The sequence below is a fragment of the Myotis nattereri genome, assembly GCF_964212035.1.
Source record: "Myotis nattereri genome assembly, chromosome: 5".
Taxonomy (NCBI): domain Eukaryota; kingdom Metazoa; phylum Chordata; class Mammalia; order Chiroptera; family Vespertilionidae; genus Myotis; species Myotis nattereri.
Window position 1 is genome coordinate 73,214,709 of NC_138080.1, and position 16,516 is coordinate 73,231,224.

Sequence of the window (16,516 nt, forward strand, 5' to 3'; positions counted from 1 at the left end):
ATATGAAAACCACACAACTTTTTACCTCACATACTAGCTTCTTTATAGACACCTAAAAAATGAACAGTGACCCAAACACCTAATTGGGAATTGATAATAATATTGTGATTGGCCCTAGAAACTGTGATGCCCTAATGGAAGAGTGTGAGTGGGAAGCAATATTATGTGGAAGTGAATCTTCCAAATTGGAAGAACCCTTCTGTTTAAGATTCCAAATATATGTAATGCACATACATACCCACCAGTTTATACTCGTACATTCACAAGAGTGGTTAAAGTAAGTGATATTAATCACTTCCTAGTTAGAGCACAAGTATACACGTTATCTTATAGACTATTACAACTATTGGTGCTTTCATATATGAGATTTGTGCATATCTTTTCAATGTCCTAATGTTTTTATATTTGCCTCCTTTTTTACTATTTGTCTCTTCCAACTCTGTCAGCTGTCATTTGTTGCAGTCTTTGCTGCCTGCCTGAAGCAATTTGATTGTTTTTTGCATTTTTTACCCCTAATCTAATCCTTCAGATTTGCTGTTAGCTGGGAATTCCTTCAGTGATTTGTTATCCGATATTTAAAACAGTGTGAAGAGACTGCCTTCCAGTCTGTGGTTTCTGACTAAGTTCAGGAATCTTTTCCAATAAAACAAAGTTACATAGGTTTGGGGGATTTTTTCCTTTCTCTGGCAATATAGACATTTTCTGAGTGGTTAAAAATCCTCTAAAAGCAGAGAGAGTTGATGCACTTGGATAAAGAATGATTGAAGTTACTGTCTGTTCAGCCATTTCCATCTGGCACCATCTTGCCCGAGTCCATCCCGGGCGTGTGTGGCTGGTGCTGTGTGTTTGGCCTGGGTCTTCCCATCGTGTCCCAGGTGCACCGGGCTGTGCCAGGTGTGGTCAAGGACACGTTTGCCCTTCTTACTCATGTCCTTCAGAACTGTGCCCAGACTCGGAGCTTTGTTTTCCCTCATGATTAGCTTTTGAGGTTAACAGCGTAAGGCTTCAGTGTAAGAGATAAGACACCTTACTTTGTAGAGGGGCATTTGTGGGGACAACCCCGGAAATTTTCCTTTGTTAAAATTTGAACTGCTTGACATTTGGTCTTTTTTTTTTTTTTTTTTAAATATATTTTATTGATTTTTTACAGAGAGGAAGGGAGAGAGATAGAGAGTTAGAAACATCAATGAGAGAGAAACATCGATCAGCTGCCTCCTGCACATCTCCTACTGGGGATATGCCCGCAACCCAGGTACATGCCCTTGACCGGAATCGAACCTGGGACCTTTCAGTCCGCAGGCCGACGCTCTATCCACTGAGCCAAACCGGTTTCGGCGACATTTGGTCTTGAAGCCTCTAATGTGGTTAGTTATTTTGGGTACTTCCTTATTTAACTAGACATGGATTTTATATACCAGTTAGCATTCGTTTCTTTCCTTTGGGGAATCCAAACACAGAATGACATAGCTGGTCACTTACTGCACTTGTAATTGTGTCACTTTCTGTCTTTGGTATAAATAGTTATTCTAACAGTGTAGGTTTTATGAAAACATATTCTGGTGACTTCCTTCAAGGAATTTTATTGGTAAAATATTGTTAGCTTAGTGTACTTAGTTTCTTAAAGAAATGTGTTGTTTTAGGGGTTCTCAACATATGATTCTTAGAACATTGGCCCTGCAATTTGTAGGGAAAAAAACCTCCATTGGTAAGTTTGGGAAACACAACTTCCTGTACTCTCCTCTTGAAGTTTACATTAAAGGCTCATGGAAAAGTGTTTATTTATTTACTAGAGGCCCAGTGCACAATATTTGTGCATTGGGGGGTGGGGGGTAGGGGTGGGTGGGGGTTGTCCTTCAGCCCGGCCTGTGCCCTCTTGCAGTCTGGGACCCCTCAGGGGATGTCCGCCTGCTGGCAGTCAGACATCCCTCTTGCAGTCCGGGCTCTCGCAGTCCGGGACCCCTCGCTCCTTACCGCCTGCCTGGGGTGGAGGCGGGAGAGGCTCCCGCTACAGCCGCTGCGCTCACCAGCTGTGAGCCTGGACTTCTGGCTGAGTGGTGCTCCCCCTATGGGAGTGCACTGATTACCAGGGGGCAGACCCTGCATTGAGCATCTGCCCCCTGGTGGTCAATGCGCATCATAGGGACCGGTCATTCCGCCATTTGGTCGATTTGCATATTAAGGTTTTATTATATAGGATTCATTGATTTCAGAGAGGAAGGGAGAGAGAGAAATATCAATGATGAGAGAGAATCATTAATTGGCTGCCTCCTGCATGCCCTCTATTGAGGATCAAGCCCAAATCTGTCCATGTGCCCTTGACCGGAATTGAACCCCGGAGCAGGCCAGTGCTCTATCCACTGAGCCAAACCAGCTAGGGCAGAAAAGTGTTTAGATGCATTTGAACCATCTGCCCCCAAGCCTATTTTACCATGAAGTTCTTTTTAAGCAACTTGTTAATTTCCTGGGGGGCATCAGTGTTTTGAAGAACATGTTTGGTCAGTGTCGGATAATGAAGATACATCTCGTATTTGGATGTTCTTGTGGTTTTAGCTGTGGGCTCTGAGTGCTTGTCTGCCAGGTTTTGCTGTGGTGGGACCCTGATTGCCACATGCTCAAGTCAGGTCACCGTCGCTTTGGGCTCAGGGACTCTCTCCTCTTGCTCTGCACAGAATCTGCACAGAACAACTGCCGTCATTCTGCACCGAAGGGAATTGCTACCTGTCAGCACTAATTTGCACAGCCTCTGACCCAAATGGGACCCACTCATTCTCTCCAGTCCTTCCGCTTGGGCCCCTTTTGCCCCCCTGTCCTCCCACAGCAGCCGCCTTTCTGTTTCTGGCTCCAGGGCCTTTGCCCCCCCCCCTCTCTGCCTGGAACGCTCTTCCTTGTGCTTCTGGCACGTGTGCCTCAGTAGGGACCTGACCAAAGCTTTCACATATCTTACCATCTTCGTTCCACACACCATGCTCCTGGGTGCTGTACTGTTTTTCCTACTGCAACCTGAACTCCATGAGGACAGGCAATGTCTGCGTGTTCACTTCTCTGCCCCGTGCCTTGCACGGTGCTGGGTGCATGGCAGCACTCCGTGAACAGCTGTGACACAAAGTACCAGGGTCATAAGGTGACAGCAGGAATGATGGACAGGAGTAAACATCCTGATAATGGAATGGCAGGTTTCAGGGTGTTTTCTTCTGTAGCAGGGTGGTTTCAGCCTTTCTTTATAGAACGTAAACAAATGCTAGTTATTCCCATCACTAGTTGAATGGTTGGGCTATTTCAGTAACAGAAACACTGCCGTTCTCACATTAAATATGATGGAAATGAATGATTATATATGTGTTTTCACTAAAAGCAGCATTTTGGAATTGAAATGCTCATGTTGTGAGGAAGAAGTGTCTAAGGATGTATTTTTTTCAACAGCAACATCTGCGAAAGTGGATGGAAGTGGTGGTCCTCACCCATAAAGGGGGCCAGAGGAGCGACGGAAACGTGAGTGACTTGTTTGTTTCTGGGAAGGGCCACCCTGTCGGCCCCTGCCACAGTCAGTGTTCATATCGGAATCTAGTTTTATATGATTGCAGTCCATTTAAATTGTTAAACATTTTATTAGCATTACATTTAAAAAATTTCTCTTGATTGCTGAAAACATTCTTTTTTAATGCTTCCTTAAAATCTCCCTTTGTTCACTTTAATATGACGTTTTTGTTGCTGAGAGTTCTCGGAAGCTTGAATGTTAGTATTTGAATTGTACTATTTTTGCGTTAAAGTGAACTAAGTGTATGTTCTAGACTGTCCTTGGCAGCTGCTGTTTGCATGGTGGTGCCCTCCTCTGCTGTTGTTTTCCATCGCTTTCCATCATCATTGCCTCATTAAACCAAGGAGTTATTTTAGGATTTAAAGCATTAAAGAGATTGTAATAAGACATTACATAAAAATAAAACAATTTTATGTTTTCTAGGTCTAAATATCCCATCCCAGTTGTTTGGCAAAAGTCAAATGGCTACTACTTCAAAACCCATGTTTATGGTTTTGAGGGAAAACCACTTAGTTAAATCTTTTCGAGCATTCTATATTAGTCATTAAAGATTTTGCCTCTTAAAAATGAATGGTTCTTGTTGTTTTGACTCTAATTTTACTTGTACATGTTACTATTTCTTTAAAATATTTTTTAAGTTGGTGCTTGTCCTGTCAGTGAGGTTGTGTTTTGCCAAGTTTCTGTTTTCTGGTGCCATTGTGTCCTGAGGCGGGAACTCTGCAGCTCTGCAGAGGCATAGTTAACGTGGCCTTTTGTCCTCCTGTGCCTGTTTGTCGGATGCTGTGTTTCATCCCAACTTGATTTTTTTTTTTTTTTGGCTTTATATGCTTTGTTTTGACCATTCTGTGTCAAGTGTTTTATTTGTGTAAGTCTTATTTGTTTCTTGCTGCTTCTAAAGAGCAAACTAAGCAAAACTAAACCAGGATTTTTAACTTTTTTAGGATTGGTATACCATCCGTGACCTCTTTGAAGGTTTGTTATTTATATAAACAGGAATCAAGTCAGGGAAACTTCGTGGGGGAGAGCAGAGTGTATTTTTAAACCCTAAGCTCTTGGAAGTAGGTGCAAGTGCTTCTGTGCTTTTCCTTCCCATCTTTCATCTCTTAGGTATTTTTGTTGTAAATTTTATATTTGTCTTCACAGTAAACTGTTAATTATCTGAAACACACAGCCATTCCAGAATAAACATTAAAAAAACCTCGTGGGTAGATGAATGACTTATGTTAGATCAAAAAGACTCCACAAACTTTTACATCAAGTTGTTTTGGAAGGGTTCGGGGTGGGGGCACTGCATAGGGGACGGAGCGGTGGGTGTTGGGAAGTCCTTGCTCCTGTTCAATGAAGCATGTTGGTTGTCGGATGAGTGTATTCCCTGAGCTGCTTGGGAACACCCAGCTGTGTGAGAGAGGCCCCAGGTCTGAACCCAGGACATGGTGTTTGGGATCCACAGGCAGCATGGCCATGGCTCCATCACCTCAGTCCAGGGCCAAGCCTTGCCTTTCTGCTCTTGAGCCCTGGTTATTTCTTATGCATGCGGCCCAGGATTGGCAGTAGATCTTGGAAAGTAGTTTGTTCCTATTTGGTCAGATCACCAAATAATATTGCCTCATTGAGAAACTATAACTGAAGACATGTTAAATAGTTGACTAAAAATAAAGCTTTGTAATGCTGGGCACCCCAGTGATTAGAGATTTGTACATCATCATGTTTAGGAAGGCTTGCCTGTTTAGCATTGAACTTACAGGGCAGAACTCATGGCATGTTATGCCATGTCTCCACACCCCCCCCCCAACACTCATGCACACATGCACAATACACATACACATACATCCAACATGCACAATACACATACATCTAACATGTACGCATACATGCAATCTTTACTTGACAAGATTGCTCAGGTATCCAGTCGTAGCCTGTGGGTTCTCCTGGGTGTGGGGGTCTCAGACATGCCTACTGATGAGGCTTAAGCCCTCTGGTACTCTTCTAGAAGACTTTGGCTGGGAAAGAGGTTTTTAAAAATTTCTTAGCACTTCACAAAAAAGCTTAAAATATTCCCCCTAAACAAAAGAGTTATTTAAATGTATTTGCACACAGCAAAGTCTTACAATTTCTCCTCTAGACAAGAATTTAAAAATTCTGTATTTTAAAATTTGATGTATGGAAGGAATACACTCTATTCGACACTGTCAGAGGGCTGTGTTTGACATCTGAAGGGTGGAAGGTGTTTTTTGTTTGTTTTTTTGTTTTGTTGTTGAGCATTTACTAATTATTGTGTGCTTTCTGATAATTGTATCTTTACTGTCTTGTTTACCCCAATAACCCTGACTGTGTATGAGTATATGGGAATTTTTAATGTAAATAACATAAATAGAAAAAAGATGATTTTCCTCCCCATCCTCAGGAAAGCATTTCAGAGTGCGGGAGATGTTCCTTGTCTCCATTCTGTCAGTTTGAGGTGAGAACAACCTATTAAAAGTCAGTTTATGACTTGCAATGTGAAGAACAGTTTATATTTTCTTTTCTTTTCTTTTTACCTTTCTGTTGCATTTTTTCATGCTGTAATTTTTGTTTTGGTTCAGCCTGCCATGGAAGGGGTAGAGGTGAGAATTTCAGTGGAGACGCAGGAGGGGGTCGTGGTCGTATTTGGTTTTGCTGTGACTTGTGGTTCTGTGGTGGACAGAGTGCATTGTGCCTTTGAGTGCAGTGAGCCGTATTGTCTGTCTGTGGCAGAGTTATATTAGTATCATTGCTGTGAACTGTCTGGGTGTCACGCATGTTTTCTTCTAGGATGTTTTAAGCAAGATTCTAAGTTCTTTGGTTTTCTACATGTTAGAATATCAGCATCTCAATATTTAAGTTTTTGTTGGATTTTGCTGTCATAGTTCGTTTGAACTCATACATCTAACAACCTCTGGAGAGGAAACTCCACAAAGAAGATATAATCCTGCTAGAAATTGGGAGGTGTGATACAGTCACATTGACGCACTGTCTTGAATTTTAGAACCTCCTTGCTCCCCTGCACCCAGTCCCCTGGATCTCTTGTTCACACACACCACACTGATGTAGTGACAGCACTGTGACTTTGAATAGACAAACTCTAAGGTTTCCCTCTTCTGTAAAATGGGGATGAGTGATGATACGTCATTTCCTATCTTCTGATGGAATGGGAGGACCAAAAAAAGTGATTTTGTAACAGTGCTTTGAAAACAAAAAACTATAGTATAAGACCATTACTAGAATGTTATTCTAATTTCAGGATAGAACTTGTTCTGTCCCAAGATTTGAAGACTGTAGACAAGAACTCTAGCGATGGTATGGGTATGAGGTGACAGTGAGCCGATTTTTCTCATTTCTTACCCATCTCACTGTTTTGCCTTTTGGCTTAAAGAGGCTTTAGAAAAAATATCTCAAATGCTGTGGGATGTGGTCCCTCCCGACTAGTGTTTATCATCCCCATTTTACTGTGCTTAGAGTAATGGACAACCTATTGCACACCACGTAGGGTGGTGCATCAGGGCGTCTTCCCTTCTGTGCTCATGGGGATTTCCCTAGAATCGCAGACACGAAATTGGGGGAACTGAAAATGAGAAGGGAAAGTTGGATTGGCACTCAGTAATCGGCCACCGAGCTGTTAGCACATTTAAAAATGCAAAATGCTTGCTGTTTCACATTTTTCACTAAGATTCAATAAAAGCAATTGTCAGCTTTATTTTATGCCTGTTTGACAAATAATTAGTGCCATGGCCAGTCATTTATTTACATTGATATTTGGTTTCCAGGGTAAATACTTAAGTATTTTTTGAGGACTTTGTGCTAAGTTTTGAGGGCAAAATAAGTCTTTGCTTTCAGAGCTTAGTACATTGGGAAGACCCCATGATGTCACAGCATACTGAGGGAATCCTTCCACATACAGCCATAGGCATGGTCACCCCCTCCTCCATGAGGGGCCTAGGCAATCATCAGGCCACTTCCAACACTAGTCAGAGTGTGAGAGACAAACAGCCCAGTCACGCCGGGTGCACAGTCAGCCCCCCCATCTCCTGGAGATGAAATATGAAGGCCAAGGGCAGTTAGTTTCTTTAAGCTACAGCTATAATGTGGGATTGGTAAGTTGTGCTTTTTACATGTTAATTCGTTGCTTCTGGTGGCTAGCCTTGCAGATGCAATTAGACCATAGTATGGTCTGTAGTAATTTTGATATTTCTAGCTAGTGAAATTAATTGGCCTATTTTGTAATTTCTGATTTTCTTCATTAGGAAATGAAAATTTGTTCAGCAATTATAAACCTTTTTCATCTGATCCCAGCTGCACCTCAAACTCTGGTCAAGCCTTTGTTAGAGGTTGTGATGAAAACAGAACGGGCTATGTTGATTGAGGTAATGGTCAAATATAGGATTAATCCTGATTCTTCCTCCGTCTGTTGCTTATAATATTTTCACTTTGTTATATTTTAGATAGACTAATCTTAAAAATATAAAGATGTTAGATATTACTATTTGCTATGGTTGTTAGTATATAAACAGTTACAAGGGGGAGAAATGTATACTTCTAGCCCTGGCTGCTAGCTTAGTTGGTTAGTGTCATCCCAATAGACCAGGGTTGCGGGTTCAGTCCCCCACCAGGGCACATATAAGAATCAACCAATGAATGCATGTATGAGTGGGACAGCAAGTCCATGGTTCTACCTCTCTCCCCCCGCCTCCCCAAAAAAGGAAAAGAAATGTATACTCCTACCATGTTAGGTTGGTAGACCAACAGAAGCCTCAAGCCCTGAGAAGATGTTTTAATCATGTATTTTCTAGGCTGGCAGTCCCTTCAGAGAGCCTCTGATCAAGTTCCTGACTCGACACCCTTCCCAGACAGTGGAGCTGTTCATGATGGAGGCAACATTGAATGATCCTCAGTGGAGCAGAATGTTTATGGTAGGAGCGCGAGGAGCTGGAGTTGGGTGTCCCTGCAAATTTTTGTCAGCCAGTGTACTATCAGAATCTGAAATTCATATCTCACTGTTCAATGTCAGGCTTTCATTTCCTCTAATATATTTGAATGTTAGAAACATCACTGTTGTGTATATAAAGAGCTCAAGTCCAGGAATCACTCTCTGTAGATTTTGGTGGTGGTAACAAATGAATGAGCTGCTAGGATTATCAGAATCATAATCATAAAGTGTAATTACTGGTAAAAAAGCATTTAAAAAAATTTTAGAGTACATTTATTAAAAGCTGGGGAAATGAGCCTAGGCTGGGCTGCTTTGGCTCACTAAGAAGTCAGAGAAAAGGGGGTCTAGGGGACAGGCTCAGGGGGTTTGCCTGGGATGAACTGCTGCGGCGTATTCCTCCCTTGGATGCAAGTTTAGGAAATGCATGCCTGTGGGAGGGGAAAGGTGCACAGTGCGCTGGGAGGGAGCGCTCGCACCAAAAAGTATTTACAATGTTGTTTTTTTAGCCTGCTTAGAAAGATTTAGAAAGAACCTTAGAGTTAATACCTAAATCTGTTGTGATTTTTTTTTATTAGCTTAGAACAGCTTGTTTTATTTTGTTTCTAGAGTTTTTTAAAACACAAAGATGCCAGACCTCTGCGAGATGTGCTGGCTGCTAACCCCAACAGGTTCATCACCCTGCTGCTGCCCGGCGGCGCTCAGACCGCCATGCGCCCTGGCTCGCCCAGCACCAGCACCATGCGCCTGGACCTTCAGTTTCAGGCCATCAAGGTAGTGTCTCTCCATTAGATACCTGAAATCTTAAAAGTTGAAACACAGAGAGCCCTGCCAGTTCCCTAATTGTCTCTTCTTTGACAGATCATAAGTATTATAGTTAAAAACAATGACTCCTGGCTGGCCAATCAGCATTCTCTGGTGAGCCAGCTGAGACGCGTGTGGATCAGTGAAACCTTTCAAGAAAGACACCGGAAGGAGAACATGGCTGCCACAAACTGGAAGGAGCCCAAGCTGCTGGCCTATTGTCTGCTGAATTATTGCAAGTGGGTACACATGTTGTGCTTTATATCAAGTGACTTAATTTATCCAATAAGCAGTGTTTACTAATTTGCATATAGTGTGGTTCGTTGATATAGAGAATGGTTATGACTTAGCTGTTTAAAACAAGTTAGGAAGTTTTCCACAATTTAACCTATATTCTTATTTGACCCTTCAGAAGGAATTATGGAGACATAGAATTGCTGTTCCAGCTGCTCCGAGCCTTTACTGGTCGTTTTCTCTGCAACATGACATTCTTAAAAGAGTATATGGAGGAAGAGATTCCCAAAAATTATAGCATTGCTCAAAAACGTGCCCTGTTTTTTCACTTTGTGGATTTCAGTGACCCCAACTTTGGAGATGAACTGAAAGCCAAGGTGAGTCATGGGTTTTGAGCTGATATTCTAGGGAACCGAGGACACTGTTTATGTTCTGTTGTGTCCCTGTTGACACTTAAATAGTAATCTGGACTATTTATGAGGAAAATGCTGTTGTTGAGAACCATAAGAGAGATTCAACAGTGAACCAGTATTGGAAAGAAGTTTGTTAATAACATAGCTTTTACTTTTTTAAATTGAATTTATTGGGGTGATATTCTGTAATAAAAGCCTAATAAGCTAAGTGTCCGGTCTACTGGTCAGCTGTTCAACCAATCAAAGCATAATATGCTAATGATATGCTAAGGCCGCTCAACCGCTTGCTATGATGTGCACTGACCACCAGGGGGCAGTCGACCAGTTGCTATGATGTGCACTGACCACGAGGGGGCAGACGCTCTGACAAGTAGGTTAGCTTGCTGCTGGAGTCTGGCTGATTGGGACTGAGTGACACGGGCTGGACATGCCCTCCCGTGGTCCCTCCCTGGCTGGCCAACCTCACGCATCTCTCCCCATCCCCAATTGTGCACTATGCCTCTAGTTAATAAAATAATACAGGTTTTAGGTGTGGCTACTTTGGTTTTAGAAAATGACTTGTTGGAAGTGAGAAAAGTAAAACAAACTGACGTCTGTTTTCCTCAAGTTTTCAACCTACCTTTCCAAAAGACCGTTTGAATAAAAGTCAAGATTATCAGTTGTAACCTTGATTGAGTTCTAACTTTATGGTTTACAATATGACCAAACTGGTGGGCCTGCCCACCTTATTAAGGAAATAAAAGAACATGGCTTTGTTTTCCTTTTCCATTATTGTAAATTATTTTTTTTTTTGTAGGTTCTGCAGCATATCTTGAATCCTGCTTTCTTATACAGCTTTGAGAAGGGGGAAGGAGAGCAGCTCTTAGGACCTCCCAATCCGGAAGGCGATAACCCAGAAAGCATCACCAGTGTGTTTATAACCAAGGTGACTGACTAGCAATATATTGGCTTGAAAAGTAACTTGGCAGATGAGAGGGAAAGAGAGAGAGAGAGAGAGAGGGTGTGTGTGTGTACACATACACGTGTGCGATGGGTTCATTGAAACCAGCTTATTTTCCTAAGGCTTTTATTTTTCCTGATTCCATTAGCTTATAGCAGAGCATTATTTACTCATGGAGGGATAGGTTCTAAGCCCTCAGTATCTGATGCCTGAAACCGCAGATAGTACTGAACCATATATATATACTTTATCACAGGTATGTATAGGAAAAATATATATAGTTTTTTATTTATTTATATATATAAATATACTTATATTTATATATATTTATATATATATTTATATATATATTTATATATTTATTTATATAAAAATATAAATATTATTTACATATATTTATATATATAAATATATATACATATATATATATATATATATATATATATAGTTTTTCCCATACATACCTGTGATAAAGTTTAATTTATAAATTAGGCATAGTAAGAGATTAACAACAATACAATAATTATAACAGTATGCTGTAATAAAATTATGTGAATCTGGTCTCTCTCTCTCTCAAAATATCTTATTGTACTGCACACTCTTCTCATGATGATGTGAGACCTATGCTTGATCTGTGTAATCACCATCTTTAATTGCAGTATATGGCTTGGTGTCATTTCAGGGGCTTCCATGCTGAAGTCTTCGTATAGGCTGAATGCTTTCTGGAACAACACATTTTCTGTTCATTTCTTCCACCCACAAATTTAATGCCTTTTCCATGTAAATAAGTACTTACCACACTCTGTGGCTAAAACTTTTGCATAATGTGGAACAGCAAAACTAGCATGAATTTCTTTTTACTTCTTCACAGTTTCACAGAAGACTCCTTTCTGAAGATCTTAGCAACCTCAGCATATGATTTTTTTTTTTCTTTCCTTACTAAGTTGAGAGTTTTTACTTTTTCACCTAAAGGAAGTACTTTACTGCTTCTCTTTGGCATATCCAGGTAGCCAGCATCACTGCTCTTATACCTTGAGACCATTATTAAGTAAATAAGGGTACTTTAACACAGGACTGGGATACTCTGACAGCTGATCTGATAACCGGATGAGCTACTAAGTGAAACGGGCAGGCAGTGTATATAGTGTGGACAAAAGGATGATTTATGTCCTGGGTGGGATGGAACAGGCTGGCAAGAGATTTTTGTCATGCTACTCAGAAGGGCACACAGTTTAAATTTATGAATTATTTCTGGAATTTTCCATTTAATATTTTCAAACCACAGTAGACTGTGGGTAACTGATATTGGGAAAAGTGAAACCATGGGGGAGAGGATGGACCTACTGTATTATAATTTTTTTAAAAATTCTTTATTGTTGAAAGTATTACATATGTCCCCCTTTCCGCCCCTTGTCCTCTCCCAGCCTGCCCCGTCCCCCCAGCCCCAGCCTTCATGTATTATAATTCTTATTAGTGAATATTTTAAGGCAGCTTCATTTGGAATAAATTAACTTTTTTCCCCTACATTAATAGATTCCAGTGAGAAACAATGTATCTCAATGAAAAATCAGACCTCAAAGTAATTTTATAAAAACCCCTATTGCTGGTTTGTAGAGTTTTGATTTTTTAAAAAAATGTATTCTTATTTATTTCAGAGAGGAAGGGAGAGGGAGAGAGATAGAAACATTGAGAGAGAATCATCGATAGGCTGCCTCCTGCAGGCCTCCTACTGGGGATCAAGCCCGCGCGACCTGGGCATGTGCCCTGCCCGGGAATCAAACCCTGATCTCCTGGTTCATAGATTGACGCTCAACCTCTGAGCTGTGCTGGCCCAGCAAGTTTTAATGTTGTTGTTGTTTCACTTTTCCCGTCTTGAGGTTTGCAAAGGACTCTATAAAAGCCAGTGAGAATAGTAGACTGGATACAGTTGCTGCTGTGACCCTTTATTGCCAACTTAATGAAACATCTTTGTGGCAGATGATGTCTGAACTTAGCTTAGGCTTTCAGGTCTACATTTTTATGAGTGTTTATAGTTTGCCCCAAAGAGAATTTTGGGATTTAATATTTCTTTGAGAAATGCCTGCCCTATTTTTTTTTCATGAAGCCTGGGCTGTTCTCTGCAGGTTAGGCCTTTGAACTTCATGGGCAGGTGTGTTTGCCGCGAGGGTGTTAGCTTGTGTTCGTGTGTGGGTTGTTTGTTGGCGTGCTGTGAGCGACAGCCATTCCAGGGCTGCAGCACACCATATGCACATTGCTGCTCTTTGGAAGGATGCAGTGTTTTTACTCATTCTGCTGCCTGTTCTGTTCGGGGGTCCAGGTAGAGTGGACTGTTGTTCCTGTTGGCAGGTTATTGGTCTGTAAGTAGCCTTTGTCTCTTCCTGCAGTTCTGATCCTCCTTCCATCCTCCCAAGGTAATTCGAGCTGAGCCCAAGGAATTATTTTTGGACTCCCTACTGACTCATCACAAAGAGGAGATTCTGAATGTTGGATGAGGATAAATGGCCTTGGTCAGACTGGAGCCCTGGGGAGGGGCTGCAGTGAATTCAGGGGAAGGAAGACTTAGGGGGTACAGGGACCCGAGTGAAGACACAGTTGTGATGGAAAATTTCAGTCTTTTAGATGTGTCTGTAGGCAGAAAGTAGGTAAGGGTATTGAGCTGAATTGGATAGTGCAGTTACAATACTTGATTCAATAGAGACATGCAGAATATTCCTTAAAGAGTGTACATTTTTAATCTTATATCCATGAAACACACACAAAAATCTATCAGATACTTGATTACATAGAAAACCATAACAATTTTTTAAAAAAATAGAGATTTTTTCCCCAGATAATGTTTTTTGATCCTCATACTGAAAAATAAGGGCTGGATAATTAGTAGTTGACCAGAAAAAAATCTCAAATGCTGGAAATAAGAAACTCAGTTCTAACTCACCTTGTATCAAAGAGGAAGTTCTTTCCCACATCAAGCCACTTTGCTCACTGCATTCTGACTGTAAGCCTGCCCCTTTTTTGCAGGTTGAAATAAATTCAGTGAATTTCTAATCCATATGTGTTAAAGGAAACTTGATATGTCTTTATTGGGTTCCTCATTGGAAAACTTAATAATATAGATAAATGTAAGTATGTGTGTTTTTAAGGTTTAAACGTGTATGACCCTTAATAGGTAACACAGTTCAAAACCAGAAAGGAATTCCTTTCTGCTTGCCTTTGCCACAGGTCCTGGACCCAGAGAAGCAGGCGGACATGCTGGACTCCCTGAGGATTTACCTCCTGCAGTATGCCACGCTGCTGGTGGAGCACGCCCCCCACCACATCCACGACAACAACAAGAACCGCAACAGCAAGCTGCGCCGCCTGATGACCTTCGCCTGGCCCTGCCTGCTCTCCAAGGCCTGTGTAGACCCAGCTTGCAAATACAGTGGGCACTTACTTCTGGCACACATTATTGCCAAATTTGCAATACATAAGAAAATTGTCCTACAGGTACTTTGTGAGGCTCCCTCATGTCTGCCCAACAGTTGGATGCATTTCCATACTTGTATATGCTGCTCCTATACCATTGTGACCTCTCCTTTTCTGTTGACTTTTCCCAGTGCCATTCGGTAATGCTCATCTCTTAAAAACTCTGAAATCTCCCATGACTATTTATTCTCTCCTTCCTCCCCAGTTACTGCTCTGCTTGAGTTCCTCTGCAGCCTTGCTTTTTAAACAACAAAGTGTCTTCTTTGTCCAGCTCATGCTCCTCACCTATTGCATTCTGGCTTTCAATTCTTCATTCCATTGACAATGTTTTCGTCGGCCTTGCCGGTTTGGCTCAGTGGGTAGAGCGTCCACCTTTGGACCAAAGGGTCCCAGGTTCAATTCCGGTCAAGGGCACATGACCAGGTTGCAGGCTCAATCCCCAGTGTGGGGTGTGCAGGAGGCACCCAATCAGTGATTCTCATCATTGATGTTTCTGTCTGTCTCTCCCTCTCCCTCCCTCTCTGAAATCTGTACAAAAAAAGAAAAAGAAAATATTTTGGTCAAGGCCCCAGCCCATTACTTTGCTATAGATCAGTGATGGTGAACCTTTTGAGCTCGGCGTGTCAGCATTTTGAAAAACCCTAACTTAACTCTGGTGCCGTGTCACATATAGAAATTTTTTGATCTTTGCAACCATAGTAAAACAAAGATTTATATTTTTGATATTTATTTTATATATTTAAATGCCATTTAACAAAGAAAAATCAACCAAAAAAATGAGTTCGCGTGTCACCTCTGACACGTGTGTCATAGGCTCGCCATCACTGCTATAGATAGTGGGTACTTTTGAACCCTCATCGTGTAAGTCCTCCACTGTGCTGATGATCTTGACCTGTCTTCCCTGAGCCCCTCAGTGATTTAGGCTTTGATGTCAGATAGCCCTGGGTTTGAGTTGTTTCTTCTACTAAGGAGTTCCATGACCCTGAGTGAGTTGGTTACTGTCTCTGTGTAAGAATTCAATGTAATGATAGACTTGAGTGCTCAGCCTGTCTTTCCCTTTAAGCATTTGGTAAGCAGTCGCTCTTGTCCTATTCTTTGAGGTCATTCTTTGTTTCCCTCTGACAACTACCTCTTGTGAATATCTGTGGTGTTAAACCCCGGCCCCAATAAAGCCAGTGGCCTCTCAGACATCACCTCCCACAGGCACTTGAGATATAAATACAGTCTCTGTGATTGGCACTGCTCTCCCCCAGTTTCCCAGCCGGAGATCTGAGGGCCATCTGTGACACCCTCTCCTTCTGCCCAGCATGGAGGCATGGGCAAGTCCTGTTGATTTTCAAGACCCTTCCTGTCCCTTCACCCTCAGTACTATTGGGTGGTCTTTGTGTTCCCCTGATATAAGTACTTCACTGCTCACTTGAACTGTTGTAAGATGACCTCTGATCGTGGCCCCTTTCACTCCATTTTTTTATACTGTGGCCAGAGTGAATGACTGACTTCCCATAGGTTATGGTAGACATTGATGTCTGCAGGGAGCTAGGTCTCATTCGTCCTGGAATATTCCACCCTAGCCAGGCATGGGCCCCTAATAGGTGTGCAATCAGTATTACAATGAATGTATTCATTGATCAAAACTTAATGAAGGAGAAAGCAACTATGTTGTTTCCCAATAAGAGAGCTCTGAGGGATTTTTAAAAAATATGCCTTGGTTCTAAGAGATTGTTTTTATCTTGTTTTGAAAGCCTTTATTTTTTACCTTAGGTAAGGATTTCTCTCCCATTTTAGGTTTTTCACAGTCTTCTCAAGGCCCATGCAATGGAAGCTCGAGCAATTGTCAGACAAGCGATGGCCATTTTGACTCCGGCAGTGCCAGCCAGAATGGAGGATGGTCACCAGATGCTGACCCACTGGACAAGGAAGATCATTGTGGAGGAGGGGCACACAGTTCCCCAGCTGGTTCATATTTTGCACTTGATAGTGCAGCATTTTAAGGTACACAGAAAGGACTGCAGATGGATGTGTGATGCACATTCAGGCGTTTGCTCTAACATTTTGCCTATTTTTCAGTTTCTGCAGTCAGTCTTTTAGTAGAGGTATTTCAGATCCATTGATTAGTGTGTATATGTGTGTGTGTGTATGGCTTTATCAACATGGAAATTGCTATAGTTTAGAGAATGTGTTAGATG

At 41.7% G+C, this 16,516-nt stretch overlaps 1 protein-coding gene across 1 annotated transcript in view; it reads left to right on the plus strand.

The window, feature by feature from the left end:
* The window catches only part of TRRAP (transformation/transcription domain associated protein), a 112,617-nt gene that overhangs the window by 47,753 nt on the left and 48,348 nt on the right, over positions 1–16,516 (plus strand). The window contains exons 31-41 of the mRNA XM_081091181.1: positions 3,421–3,489; positions 5,940–5,993; positions 6,118–6,138; positions 7,795–7,914; positions 8,341–8,460; positions 9,084–9,248; positions 9,336–9,517; positions 9,691–9,889; positions 10,722–10,850; positions 14,085–14,351; positions 16,116–16,322. Coding sequence (XP_080947307.1) covers positions 3,421–3,489; positions 5,940–5,993; positions 6,118–6,138; positions 7,795–7,914; positions 8,341–8,460; positions 9,084–9,248; positions 9,336–9,517; positions 9,691–9,889; positions 10,722–10,850; positions 14,085–14,351; positions 16,116–16,322 — 1,533 coding nt within the window. The remainder of the gene's footprint in view (positions 1–3,420; positions 3,490–5,939; positions 5,994–6,117; positions 6,139–7,794; positions 7,915–8,340; positions 8,461–9,083; positions 9,249–9,335; positions 9,518–9,690; positions 9,890–10,721; positions 10,851–14,084; positions 14,352–16,115; positions 16,323–16,516) is intronic.